The sequence below is a fragment of the Vidua chalybeata genome, chromosome 8 (genome assembly GCF_026979565.1).
Source record: "Vidua chalybeata isolate OUT-0048 chromosome 8, bVidCha1 merged haplotype, whole genome shotgun sequence".
NCBI lineage: Eukaryota > Metazoa > Chordata > Aves > Passeriformes > Viduidae > Vidua > Vidua chalybeata.
The window spans coordinates 34,157,652-34,169,884 of record NC_071537.1 but is presented as its reverse complement, the minus strand read 5'-3'; the positions used below and the strand labels follow the sequence as shown (position 1 = coordinate 34,169,884).

The following is a 12,233-nucleotide window of genomic DNA, read 5'->3' as shown; positions in this document are numbered from 1 at the left end:
CGGCAGCCCTGAGCCCCCTCTTCCCCAGGCTCGACGCCCCAGCTTCCCCAGCCGCTCGCCGCTCCTCATCAGATTTGTGCTTTAGACCCCTCCCCGGCTCCACTGCCTTTCTCTGGACACGCTCCAGCACCCTCCTGGATCCAGGGGACCAGAACTGGGCACGGCACTGGAGGTGCAGCCCCACCAGTGCTGAGCACAGGGGAGAATCACTTTTCTGGTCCTGCTGCCCACACTATCCCTGGCACAGGCCAGGATTCCACTGGCCTTGGCCACCAAGAAGGGTTTTTTGTTTCTTTTTTCCTTTTTTACTTTTTTTTTTCCCCTCAGGGATGCCCTCAGCAGCCCGTCTCCATGGCTGCTGTGGAGCTCCTGTGGGTGACAGTGGGGCGCTGCCCTCCTCCTCCTCGTCCTCCTCCTCCTCCAGGCCGGCACAGCGCCGAGCCGCCGCGCACCCGGGCGGGGCCGGGCTGGAGGAGGAGGAGGAGGAGGAGGAGGAAGGGGCGGCGCTCGGCTCGGCTCGGCTCGGCTCGGCTCGGCGCGGCGCGGCTATCCCCGGGCCCCGCATCGCTGCGTGCGCGGAGCCGCCGCTGCAGCCGGCAGGATGATCGCCGCCCAGCTCCTGGCCTACTACTTCACGGAGCTGAAGGAGGACCAGGTCAAAAAGGTCAGATGGACATCCCCCGGCCGAGGGCCGCCCACACCGCTTGGTGTTTTTTTTTTTTTTTTAATTGTTTTAAAAAATATTTTAGATTTTTTTTTTCTCCGCACGTTGGTTTCGTTGTTTTGTCCCCAGAGCCACCCAGCTGCGGGAGAAAGGAGGGATAACCCCGGGTTTAAACCCTCCAGAGCATCGCTGGTGGAGATGGGAGTAGGGAGTGGGTGATGGATGCACAGCGGACGGTCAGGCTGGACCTGGGGGGCTTTGGCAGTGAAGGGTGGGGTGATGGCTTTTCCTGGTTTTCGTAGGCACCAGCATGCCCGGAAAGGGGGGAAAGGGGATTTCCCCTTCCTTCCAAGGATGCCTGGAAGCATCCCCACTCCAGCAGGCGAGGAGCAGGTAGTTTTTGAATTATGTGCCGCTGCAGGATCGGAATTTACAGGAAATGGTTGTCAGTTGTGCTTAAAAAGAAGCATTTCTATAGGCTTCTTTTCCTCCAGCATTAGGTGGTTGCTGCTGTGTGGTTGGCACAGCCCTGGGATCGAGCACTGCCACAAGGAAAAGGGTGCGGAGCACAGGATAAATAAAAACATGGCAGTTAGGTCCTGGCTGAGCACATTGCAGAGCTGTGGGGAGCGGGGAGCCTGGGGCTAGGATGTGGGGACACGAATTGGGAAAATAATTGCAAATGTCGGTGAGTCGGGCTGACGTCAGGAAAGAGAGGCTTCCCCTCTGCCACCTCCTCAGGTGGTGCTGTGTGAGCCACCTGGGCGTGTGGCTGAAGGCATCCCTAAAATATTTCAGGAAAGCCTCAGTGACAGCATTAGTAGTACTGATTTTTAGTGTTCTTGGGGCTTGAGAATCTCCCCAGCAGGAGGAGAGCACCTCATCCCTTTGGGCTTCTGGCTGTGCCTGGGCAGACCTCAGCTCCAGTGTGTGGGTGACCCACCCTGACCCACTCGAGACACGCTCAGCCGTGCCCACTCCTCCCTCGGAGAAATCCCGACGCAGCTTCCCATGGTTTCCACGTCTCCTTCCGTGCTTTGGGTCTTTTGCTTTTCCGCCCAGCGGCTCTCGCGAGGAGCCAAGGCTGCGCTCAGCCTGCAGCGTCCTGCACCTCCTGGCCCCACGTCCGTGCCTCTCCTGTTGCCCAGGCCCACTGTGCTCCTTTTCCTGCAGGATTTGTGAGTGCTGCTGCTGGTGCCGGGCGTGCATGCCTGGCTAGGGCCTTCTCTGTCTCGCTGTGTGTGTTATATTTAGAAGGCCGAGATAAGCACGAGTGTGTGTGGTGGCCGAGGGGCGGCAGAAAGGCGGTGGGGAGGGCACAGGGAGAGATGCAGGCACAGGGAAACTCTGCGGTGCTCTGGGGGTTATTTACTGCGGGCTGGTTTGGCACCGTGGGGCTGCTATTGTCTGACAGTATGGGAAACCATTTGGCCAGGGAGGTGTAAAGCATTCTTATGGATCAAGCTGGTTTTGTCTGGAAAAGGGAAGAAAAAAATAAAACCCATTTGAAAAGTCAAAAAAGCAGGCTACTGTTTTTAGAGGGTGCAAGACATCTTGTTCCTGTTTGTGTCCTTTTGCAACGGATATCGAGCCTCCTCAGTTGTGGCTGTCCTGTAGGGAGGATGTCTGTGGCAGCCAGAGGCTCTGCTGCCCCGCAGCTGCTGCGAGCTGGTGGGCTCCATTCCCTGCTTCCCCGTGGGGCCAAGGTGCTCTTGCTCCATCTCGTTGTGCTGCTCGTGAGGTCTGTGCTCCATCAGTATCCCGGTTTGTGCTCCATCAGTGTGCCGCTCCTAGGGGATACGTGCCTGCTCGGCTTCGTTTCAGGTCCCTCCCTCTCCTCCCCGCTTCCGGGGGAGCTGCACTTTCTGCTGGTACGTGCCTGTGGCTGAGGGCTGCCAACCAAGGCGTTGTCCCTGCTCTCCGTGCTGCCCCGTGGGGCTCCTGGATGCCGTAGCTGCTCCTCTGCCTCGCTAGTCCGTCACAGCCGTGGGCTCAGCGTGTGGTGGCACAGCTGGCCGGTCACCTTCAGGATGCTGCTGTGGGTCACAGGAGGGCTGTGAACGGGTTAAAACTATGGACGAGCCACAGCTGAACGTTCTTCTTCTCTTGTGGCCTTCTTTTCCTTCTTTTTTTAAATTCCCATCTCGGTGATGCTCTGCAGCTGCCTTTCTACTGTGGGAAGCCTGTGGAGGGGCGCGGATGGGGCTGGTGGTTTCCAGCCCTGAAAGGGATAACCTGCACCTAAGAACCAGTGCTTCTGTGCTGGTTCTGCTTGGTTTGTGCGTACCCCCTTAAGTTTCAGTGTGGCTTTTAAAAAAATGTGTCATTTTTGGAATGTTTTTCTAGATGAGTCCTGGCAGGGTGGAGGTGTAGAGTTGGAGGAAGGGGTTGTTCATGGCGTGAACGCTGTGGCCCCTGCAAGGGAGCATTTTCCAGTGAAACCACTTGTAATGGCACATCCATGTCACCTTAGTGTGCAGCAGCAAGCTGGCAGTGTGTGATGCCCTGTACTGTGTGAATACATGTGGTCCAAGCAGCTTAAATCATCCAGATGTTTTTGCAGACATCTGTTCCCTGAATGTTTGTGACATTCCGGGGACAGCAGCAGGAGCTCAGCATCCTCGCTCAGGCAGGGGACTTGGCCCAAACTCAGCTGTGGCCCCGATTTCTCTCAAGAGCTGACTCCCATCCTGGGGGATAAGGGAGTCACAGAGCCTGCCTGGCAGCTGTGCCCCTGGCCCCAGAGCTTTGTAAAACTGCCTTTTGTTCCCAACAGGTTTGTACCTGCCATAGCTGGCCCCGGCAAAGGGAGCCTCTAGGTGTTGCCTGGTTTCTGTCTGCCAGGGGAACAATATGTTTTTGTTGTCTTACCTGAGTGAAGAAAAAGATCTTGCGATCCAGGAGTGACATGTAGATGTTTAAGCTTGAAAAAAACTTGTGATGGAACGGCGTATAAAATGTAACAACTAGTATCCAGAAGAGCCCTGTATTGGTGACCCACCCCTATAAAGGCTTTTTAGGAACTGATCTGATAAATCATAAGTAAGCACAAACAATTTCAAAATGTCTAAACTACTTGTTTTAACCTGCTTTGACTCCTGATGAATCTTCCTCATGCTGAAAGGAGTATGATCAGCTCCGCAGAAAAATGTTTTCAATGGTGAAGGGTTTTGGCATGAAGTCTGTGTCAGTAAAGTAGGTGCTAATGATTTCTGGAATTGTTCTGGGAGTGCTCTCTTCTTGGATACCACTGACTGCTGTCAGTGTCCGGGGATGAAGGTATGTGTTCAAGGAATGGCCCTTAGGTTTAAGCCTTTAGTGCTGCCTGTTTCATTTATAATTATTCACAACTGCTGCAGTGGCTGGATTTTTCAGAAACTTCTTTTCCCCAAGTACAAACTGCATCTTTCCTATGTGACCGGGAAAAATTACGTGAATGTGGTTCAGACAATGACATCCTATTTTTAAAAAATTGCTCACAGATTCTGTCTCTGGTTTGTTTTGGTCTCTTTTGAGAAAAAGAGAAAAAAACGTGATTGAGCTTTTGGAGGACTCGCATAGCGGTAGTCTGGGGAGATGCCCTTCCTCGGAGGGTGACTCTGAGGTGGCAGCTAAATAAAGGAGTGTTTTCTGCTCCTTGTCTGTCTCAAATTGTTCCTGCCCTCTGCCGTCCCCTGGGAAGGCTCCCATGGGAGCCTCAGTGGTGCCGTGGGTCTGCTCCTGTCTGTCCTGGGCAGCCTTTCCACAGCTTCCCCGTGCACACGGCTGAGATTTGCTTTGTGATCGGCTTTTATTGCCGGCAGAGCAGGGAGTTATTAAACCGCCATCCCATAATCTGGTCTCCAGCTCCCCCCGCCTCAAGTTATTTATGGCTATCTGCTGGGAGTTTTCCCTTGGAGGGCTGCACTTATTCCCTTGCTGCCACACTGCTGGAATGACTAACCCTCTTCCCGCCAGGGAGAAAAAAAAAAAACCCTGGCTGTTTCTTTTTCTTCCTTTTTTTTTTTTTTTTTTTTTTTTTTTTTTTTTTTTTTTCGTGGTTTTGGAAGCTGTAACACGTAGGAGTGACTTTTTTCAAGCAGAGGCTCAGTGTCCCCGCCCCGGGTATCTCGGCGGTGGCGATGGATGGCCTGGGTGCCATGAAAAGCGGTGCTCCCTGCGTGCAGGAGCGTCCAGCCCAATTATGTAAGGGCGCTGGCAGCGCTCATTGGCCTTTCAGGGCAGCAGAAAGAGCCCTCCCTCCCGTTTTCCCTCGCTGCTGAGGGCAGCACAGGGGCAGAGGTGGGGAGAATGGGCTCGTCAGTCCTGACTGTGCAAACGCCACAACCTGCGCTCACAACAGGGCTTTCGGTGAGCGGGAATCCTTCTGCCCTGCTTTTGGGAGGAGGATGCAGCAGTGGGGCTTTGTAGAGGGGTGTATGAACTGCACGGTGAGGTCTGACTGTGAGTGGTGTTTACTGTAGCTTTCACTGGGAGATCTGGGGAATCGTCCCTCTGGGCGGCAGCGTGGGCTGCTGAAAGCTCAGCCTGAAAAAGAGGTTGGTTCCCCCCCTCCTTTTAGAGGGAGTATCCTCATGCTCTGACATCATGGCTTTACACACTCTGCTAAAAAAAAAAAAAACACGGCAGGGTTTGCCGTGAAGGAAAGACCTTCTTGCTTAGCCAGGCTCCAGCCTCTGCATCCATCCCGACGGCGTATGGGGCTGCAGAGAGGGCACATCCCATCCAGGATTTTATTCTTGGAGTGAAATGATGCCAGTGACTGGCTGTGGTCGTTGCTGTGAAGGGACTGTCGGCCCGTGGGGGCGGCACAGGACACAGCAGGGATGTGGGGACGCTGCCCTGGGGTCTTGCATTTGGCCTGTGTTGCAGAGAACCTGAGCTCAGCTCTTCTACCCTTCAGCTGTACGCCTGCACCGTCACGTCACCGGTTCGCGGGGAAAATGCACGGTCTCATTTCATCGTGGTGTTATCAATCATGGCATTGTTCCTCTGCAAGCAACGACATTGAAAAGTTCACAGCTTGTGCAGCCTCTGGCTGTGTCCCCTGTGGTCCAGGCTTGCCTGGCCCCCAGCCCTGTGGCTGGGGATCAGGCTGGATACTGTGCCCGGCAGCACTCTCCACGCCTTCTGCCTGTCTGTGTAAATAAGTGCTGGGTCATGGCAGGAGGGTGTCTGGCTCAAGGAGATATTGTCTTTGAGGAGACCTCGAGTAGGGTGGGCAGGAGTACTTTCTGTATGAGCAATTAGATTGGTACTGGTTTTATGGTCAGTTTAGGGTTTAATGAGATTTTGATTGCATTTCCTTTGTGAAGGTCATTATTCATCGCTTCCTGTCTCAAAGTCACCGGTTATATGGAGCACTTGTGTGCATAGGTTCCACACAAAGTGGTTTTTTGTGGCCTTGGTCTTGTAAGACATAAATGCCAGCTTGGAGATGAGCTGCTCTCAAGGCTTCCAGAGCAGCCAAGGAGACACAGGGAGCCTTGGCACAGAGCTGGCCTGGGGTTTAAAATGAGGTGGCTTTTCCAGTTTTGCTGAGGACAGAAAACATGGGCAGGGCTTTATTTTTTGTCTTGCTAAGCTGCAAGCAAAAGTGATCCCAAAGGTGTGGCTTCGATCACCCTTTTGGAGAACCAAACTTCCAAGGCAGGTAAAGAAACAAGGCAAGAATAGACTGGCAGCTGAGGTAAAAGGGGTGGGAGGTGTGTCTGGCAAGAACCCCTCAAGGCCATGTTGTGTTTTTCAGGCATCAAAGCATCTCTCAGTCTTCCTGACAGTGAAGGTGGTTGTAATATTATGGAAAGCAATTTTGTTGGAAAACTAGAACTGCCTCCTTTTTCCAAGGAGGTAAAGCAAGCTCAAGGGAGAAATCAAGAACTTTTAATTTGATGTTTTGTCTTGAGAAGGAAGGTGCCATCTGCTCACAGTTAAGTTCTGTCTTTCCAGACCCTCTGGTTGTTATAGCTTTGGAGTGGGATCGGGAGAGTGGTCTGCTACACAAAAATAATTTTTCAGCCTGTGATGTAGCCCCAAAACTACTGTGGCAAGTCCTTCCCAATGTAAGGCTTTAAACACAAAGCACTCCTGACACCCACATCTCCCCTGCTGGGACAAGGTGCCAAAGAGGGATTTTTAGCTCCAACTGTTTAGCTCATGGACAGTCGGGAGAGCTGAGAAGTGGGGTAAGGGCTGGAGGTGGTGGTCTGAGGCTGTGGGCAGATGGTTTTGTGTGGAAGTGAGGAGGTGAAGTGATGTGGGACTGCATTGTGCTGTGGGAAGACAGTAGCATGGAGCTCACCTCCGGAGGCCTTAGACTTGTGCGCTCTCCATGATTTTGAGACAGAAGATGAGGCATGGGGCGTGTGGCTGTGTCGTCAGCTTGGCCAGAGCCCAGGGGCCATGCTGGGGCTGCACACTTCTCCTTGCAGCGAAAGCGAGGGCAGCCCTTCACGCTGGGGTGCTCTGTGTCTCCCCCAGATTGACAAGTACCTCTACGCCATGCGGCTCTCCGACGAAACGCTGCTGGACGTCATGGCTCGCTTCAGGAGGGAGATGAAGAACGGCCTCTCCAGGGATTTCAACCCAACGGCCGCAGTGAAGATGCTTCCCACCTTTGTCAGGTCCATTCCTGACGGTTCAGGTAAGCAGGGCTTGTTTTCCACAGTAAGGATGGTGTGCTTGGTGGAAGCCTGTTGGAAATGCACAATGTCCTACCAAGAACAAGAGGGATTTACTTCCTGGCAAGCCCAGACAACATTTCAAAGACAGCCTCCCCTCTGTGTGCAGGTCTGTTCCCGCAGATGCTGGAAGATTTTGTGATTCCTTTGTCAAAGCCATTTTGATGCCAGTGGAAGGGCCCTTCCTAGCAGTCAGTTCACTATCACTCAGTACATTTACTCTGAGACCTGTTTCAGAGGTCTGCCAACAATCAGTACTTCACATAGAATGATTTTTGATTCATGCAGTTCACACTCGCATGACGTGGAGTCCTAAATACAGTGGCTTTTAGTAACGTACTGTTTCCTTTAGCATCTCTTCTCCTTACGTTTTCCCCAGTGGAAGTGTGAACCATTACAGGCTGAATTTGAGTTTCCTGGCATTCATTGTGCATTTTGTAGCTTCCTCTTCCAGACTGTCTTGGTGGAAAACTCACAGAACTCGAGGAGGATGTAGCACGTGGCTCCAAAGCTGCTGCTCTGGTGTGCTAAGCTTTTTCCATCTAGATGCAGGACTCGTTTTTCCCATGCCTACTGTACCAGATAAAAGTGGCACAAACTGCTATCAGACACCAAAAAGGTGTTTTGTTGGTAATTGAGACCAAGATTGCCTCTGTTACTTGTTACTTAAAAATTACTATGTGCTTGTAAAAAAAATACCAAATATAGAGTATCTAAATGTATTTATAAACAGTATATAATAGTGTTTATTATTTAGTAGTAACACTGGGTTTCCCTCTCATGCATCATGAGCTGTTTAACTAGTGTGGTGCCTACCACAAATTAACTAGTTTGGTGCCTACCTGTGTGCAGAAATTGCACGGACTGCATAACAGAGTTATTACCTATTTTGAGGATTTTTTTTTTTTTTTTTTGGTTTTGAGTTAAAATCGAGAATTTATTGGTGAAAGAACATGAGGCCAGGTGCTTTGTGTACATTGGTGTTGCTGTCTGGCAGGTGGAATTCTTTGGTAGCTTTGCTTTGCTGTTGCTTTCTGCCATCTCAAGCTTTTAGTTGAGATGTGATTTGCTGTCTGAAGAAAACCAAAGGGAGAATGTATTTGAATCCTGTGTTTCCCTTAATTTATTGTTGCTGGCTGTTACGTTGAATTGTTGTGTTGAAATTTGCAGCCTATTGAGAAAGGCAGAAGCTGCCACACACGGCTGGGTCACAGGCAGAGGTTGCACTAAGGGTTTGCACGTGAGGTGACTTGAGGGCTTTTGTGTGGAATCCCAGCATTTTTACTGGCTCCAAACCCCCTGTTTTTTTCATTGATGTTTGTTTTGAGTTCATTAGAGTAGTGACTTGTCCCCAGTTCCCTGCTTCGTCAGGCACGGCACGGTGTCAAATCTGAGCTGCTTGCAGCGAGTCAAATAATTTTGAAAATTATTCCATCGTACAATCTGGGAAGGCTTAGAGATGGCCCAGGAAAAAGGGGATCTGCACATGGCCAGGAGAGGTGTGAGAGGTTGCTGAGCACTGCTGGGACCGAGGAGGAGCCAGAGCAGTGAGCAGCCCTGGTTGTGCGTAGGCGTGTCTGTGTGTCAAGGCATTAATTTCAGATTACACACCTGCCTAAAAAAGAACCTGGTGTATTGTGTACAGGGTGCTCAGTTCCTGCTCCTGTGCCCGCCTGGCTCCTGCCAGCCTCTCCAGGCTGGCCACAGCGCTGGCAGTGCTTTGCAGCACGGATTAGAGCAAGGCAGTACTTCGCCCCCAACAAGTTCTGTAGAACTCAGTGGTGATCTGCGTGTGCAGGTGGCTGGAGCCCCTTTGGATAGGTGTCAGAAAAGCAGGCAGAGCCATGCCATTCTCTCCCTGGAAGGGCATGTTCTGAGCCCAGGTATGAGCAATGTTTGCTGTGAGGGGGTGTTGTGGCATTTCTTTCCCTGACTCACCGTGTGTGCCTGTCACGTCTGGCGCAGCCATGGCACGGGTGCAGCCAGGACAGGTGCAGAGCCCCCTTCCCTCTTCCTCCAAAAGGTTCTGGGGGGCCCTCACAGATGTGGCTGTGTTGATGTGCCCAAAGATGGCAAATTCTGCCTTCAGCTGTCCCTCTGTAAAAGCCAGAGGCTGAAAGCCTGCCCTTTTCTCTGGTCTGTCTCTAATTACTGCCTTGTAAGCTCTTTCCTCTGAGTCCAATTATTATTATGGGAGCTGACTATTCAGAAAAATACTGTTGTTTAGTTTCTGATCTGTGCTTGTGTTCTTTTTCAACAAGGAGTTTGTGAGCAATAATTCTAGAGATTCTGGAGGTGTTGATGTTAGCAAGTTTTTTCCCCCCCTTCATTCAGAGTTGTTTAATTTGCAAAAGCCATGAGGTTTTTCTGTCCCTAGTGCCCAGAACGGTACCTCAAGCTAATTCAAAATGCTTTCAAAGTCCAAATAAATTCACAGCAGGTTTGATTGCGCCTTGGTGTTACAAAGCACAGATTAAATGCTGCTATTTGGGTTTAGTTCCTCAAGTACACTAAAAGAAAACTCTAGTTGCATGCAGAAAGCTTTACACTCTAGTTCAGAGATCTTTTAAAGGGTGAAGGATGATTCTTAATAATTTTTTACCTTGCAATGAGCTTGATGGTGCTGGAAATCAAACACCCATACCTGTTAATTTATTTACAAGGAAGGTATTTCAGAAGTGTAGTGTTTGTTTGAGGTATGCACTTAGGCTTGAAAAAGGGCCATCTGGTCCAGTGTTGATTTTCCCATTAGTTCTTGGAGGTAATGGCTTGCACTCAGCAGATGATAGCCACAAGATAAAGCTTATTTGGGTATTTGGCTTAATGAGAAACTTGTGGTCAGTGTTTGACTTCCAGACTTGCTGCGGTGAAGTGGGTTATGAATTTTTTATGCTGAGCCAAATAAAGGGAACTGCATCTCCAGTTTGAGTATGCTCATGTTTTAAATGACATTTGTACTGGTGCAAAGCAGGGTTTAAAAGCCACACTGCTCAGAAACAGGTAGGGAAGCACTGCAAGATCTGTCTTTTGGCAAACTCAGTTTGCCCATGTCTTGAGCAGCAAGGAGGACAAGTTGCATCGCAGTGCAGTAAAATTAGGAGGTGTATTAGAAGCTGTGGGCTCCCACTGTAATTTTGCTATGTTTTTCTGTATGGAGTTTATTGTTCTTTGTGGTTTCTCACATGACAGTGTTTTGTTTCTCTATTACACTGCAACCTTGGAAAACCAAAGGGACATTTGCAGTGTGTTTTTGCCCCTCTTGGTCTGTTTATGATAAAGATCCTGTCCTGAGGGACACCTTGTGCAGTTCATCAGCTTTGCTGACTGGGATGAGGCTCCCAGAGGTGCATGGGGTGATGAGGAGGAACAGCTCACTAGGTCAGATTTTAGTAGTTTTGATATGAGATTGGACAGAGTAATCTCAGAGGCAAGTATGGCTCTGGAAATCCTCATGGATAAATTGCATACCTGGAATTTTTGTGACAGTCTGGGGTCAGTAGACTCTGGAGCTGAGTGTGTGTGAGGTAACATGTCACAACAATCTTCCCAGCTGCTAGAGGTTTTTCCACTTTGAATTTAGGCAGAAGTGGAAAAATGGTGTTGTTAGGAACAGCCTTCTGAAAGTCACAGCTGATGAGGAAGCAGGATGAGAGAACACTGGGTGCCTTTGCTCTGCTGCCCTCTGAGCAGCCTCGGTGAGCCCGGGATGCTGTGCACAGACACAAATCCTTGCAAAGAGCCCTGGTGATTATCTGCAGCCTGGGCACACACTCCTGTGTGAGAAAGTTGTGCACGCTGCTTCCCTAAATGTTCTCTTTTGGCAGACTTTGGCAATTGCTGTCTTTGCTCCCTCTTTGGTAGGGCATGAGATAGCAGGAGCAGGTCAGGTAAATATGTTTACCTTGCTCTCCAGGGGTGCCAAAGGTGTCCTTCCTCAGATAGGCAGGCCATGTGCCTGGAGTCTCTGCAGATTGGAGGGTACTGGATTGGCTCTGTGCTCTGTCCAGCACAGAGGGAGATGGAGGTACCCCAACTCTTTCCTCCTGGGCAGATATTAAGAGCTCTGTGCAAGACATCACAACTCCTGCAGCAGTACAGGGCTGGTTTTTTAAGCTGTCCTTTCTCTGACTTCTCTTATCCGTCTGCAGTTTGCAGTGAATCTCAGCCTTTCTGGACACGAGATGGGGGGTGGTTCCTCCTTTCATTACATCTGTGTGTAATTTCTTGATTTTTGAGCAGCCACCATCCACTGTTATTTGCTAAAATGACACAGGTTTATTTACAGCAAAAGGCTGCCTGTCAGTGGCATCCCTTCATTTTACTGTCTCTGTGTTCAACATCTCTTTTGGCTTTCTCCTGAGATCTTTGCTCTTCCAGCTTCATCGTGAGATCTGAATACAGACTGCCCACTGTTTTGAATTCTTTTTGGGTAAACCTTCATTGCAGTTGCCTGTGTATCAGTGGTGGTTGGCATGGCCATTGCACCAACTTGCTGTTAAACTGTAGGGAATCAGATCGATGGAACCAGGTTCACGTGGACGCCCTGCAGCTGGCACTTTCTTGCTGTAGGGACTGGACATTTGCTTCAGTGCTGCACTTGACCAAGCTTGATGTTTCCCATCATTGTATATGGATTTTTAATCACTTGTGTCTTGTTTTCCACATAGAGAAAGGAGATTTCATTGCACTGGATCTTGGTGGTTCTTACTTCCGAATTCTTCGGGTAAAGGTATCGCATGAAAAAAAGCAGACGGTGCAGATGGAAAGTGAAATTTACAATACCCCAGAGGACATCATGCATGGGAGTGGAACACGGGTAAGCACCTCTTCCTTGGCACATCTCTCTGAAGATTAGCTGCTTAGATTTTTAGAAAACCCCCACGAGAATG

General features: G+C 50.2%; 1 protein-coding gene across 1 annotated transcript in view; it reads left to right on the top strand.

Moving 5' to 3' along the window:
• Positions 1 to 535: 535 nt before the first annotated feature.
• Positions 536 to 12,233, top strand: part of LOC128791217 (hexokinase-1) — a 36,657-nt gene continuing 24,959 nt past the window's right edge. Inside the window, exons 1-3 of the mRNA XM_053948620.1 lie at positions 536 to 664; positions 7,145 to 7,307; positions 12,012 to 12,160. Of these exons, the coding sequence (XP_053804595.1) occupies positions 602 to 664; positions 7,145 to 7,307; positions 12,012 to 12,160 (375 nt within the window). The 5' untranslated portion in view covers positions 536 to 601. The remainder of the gene's footprint in view (positions 665 to 7,144; positions 7,308 to 12,011; positions 12,161 to 12,233) is intronic.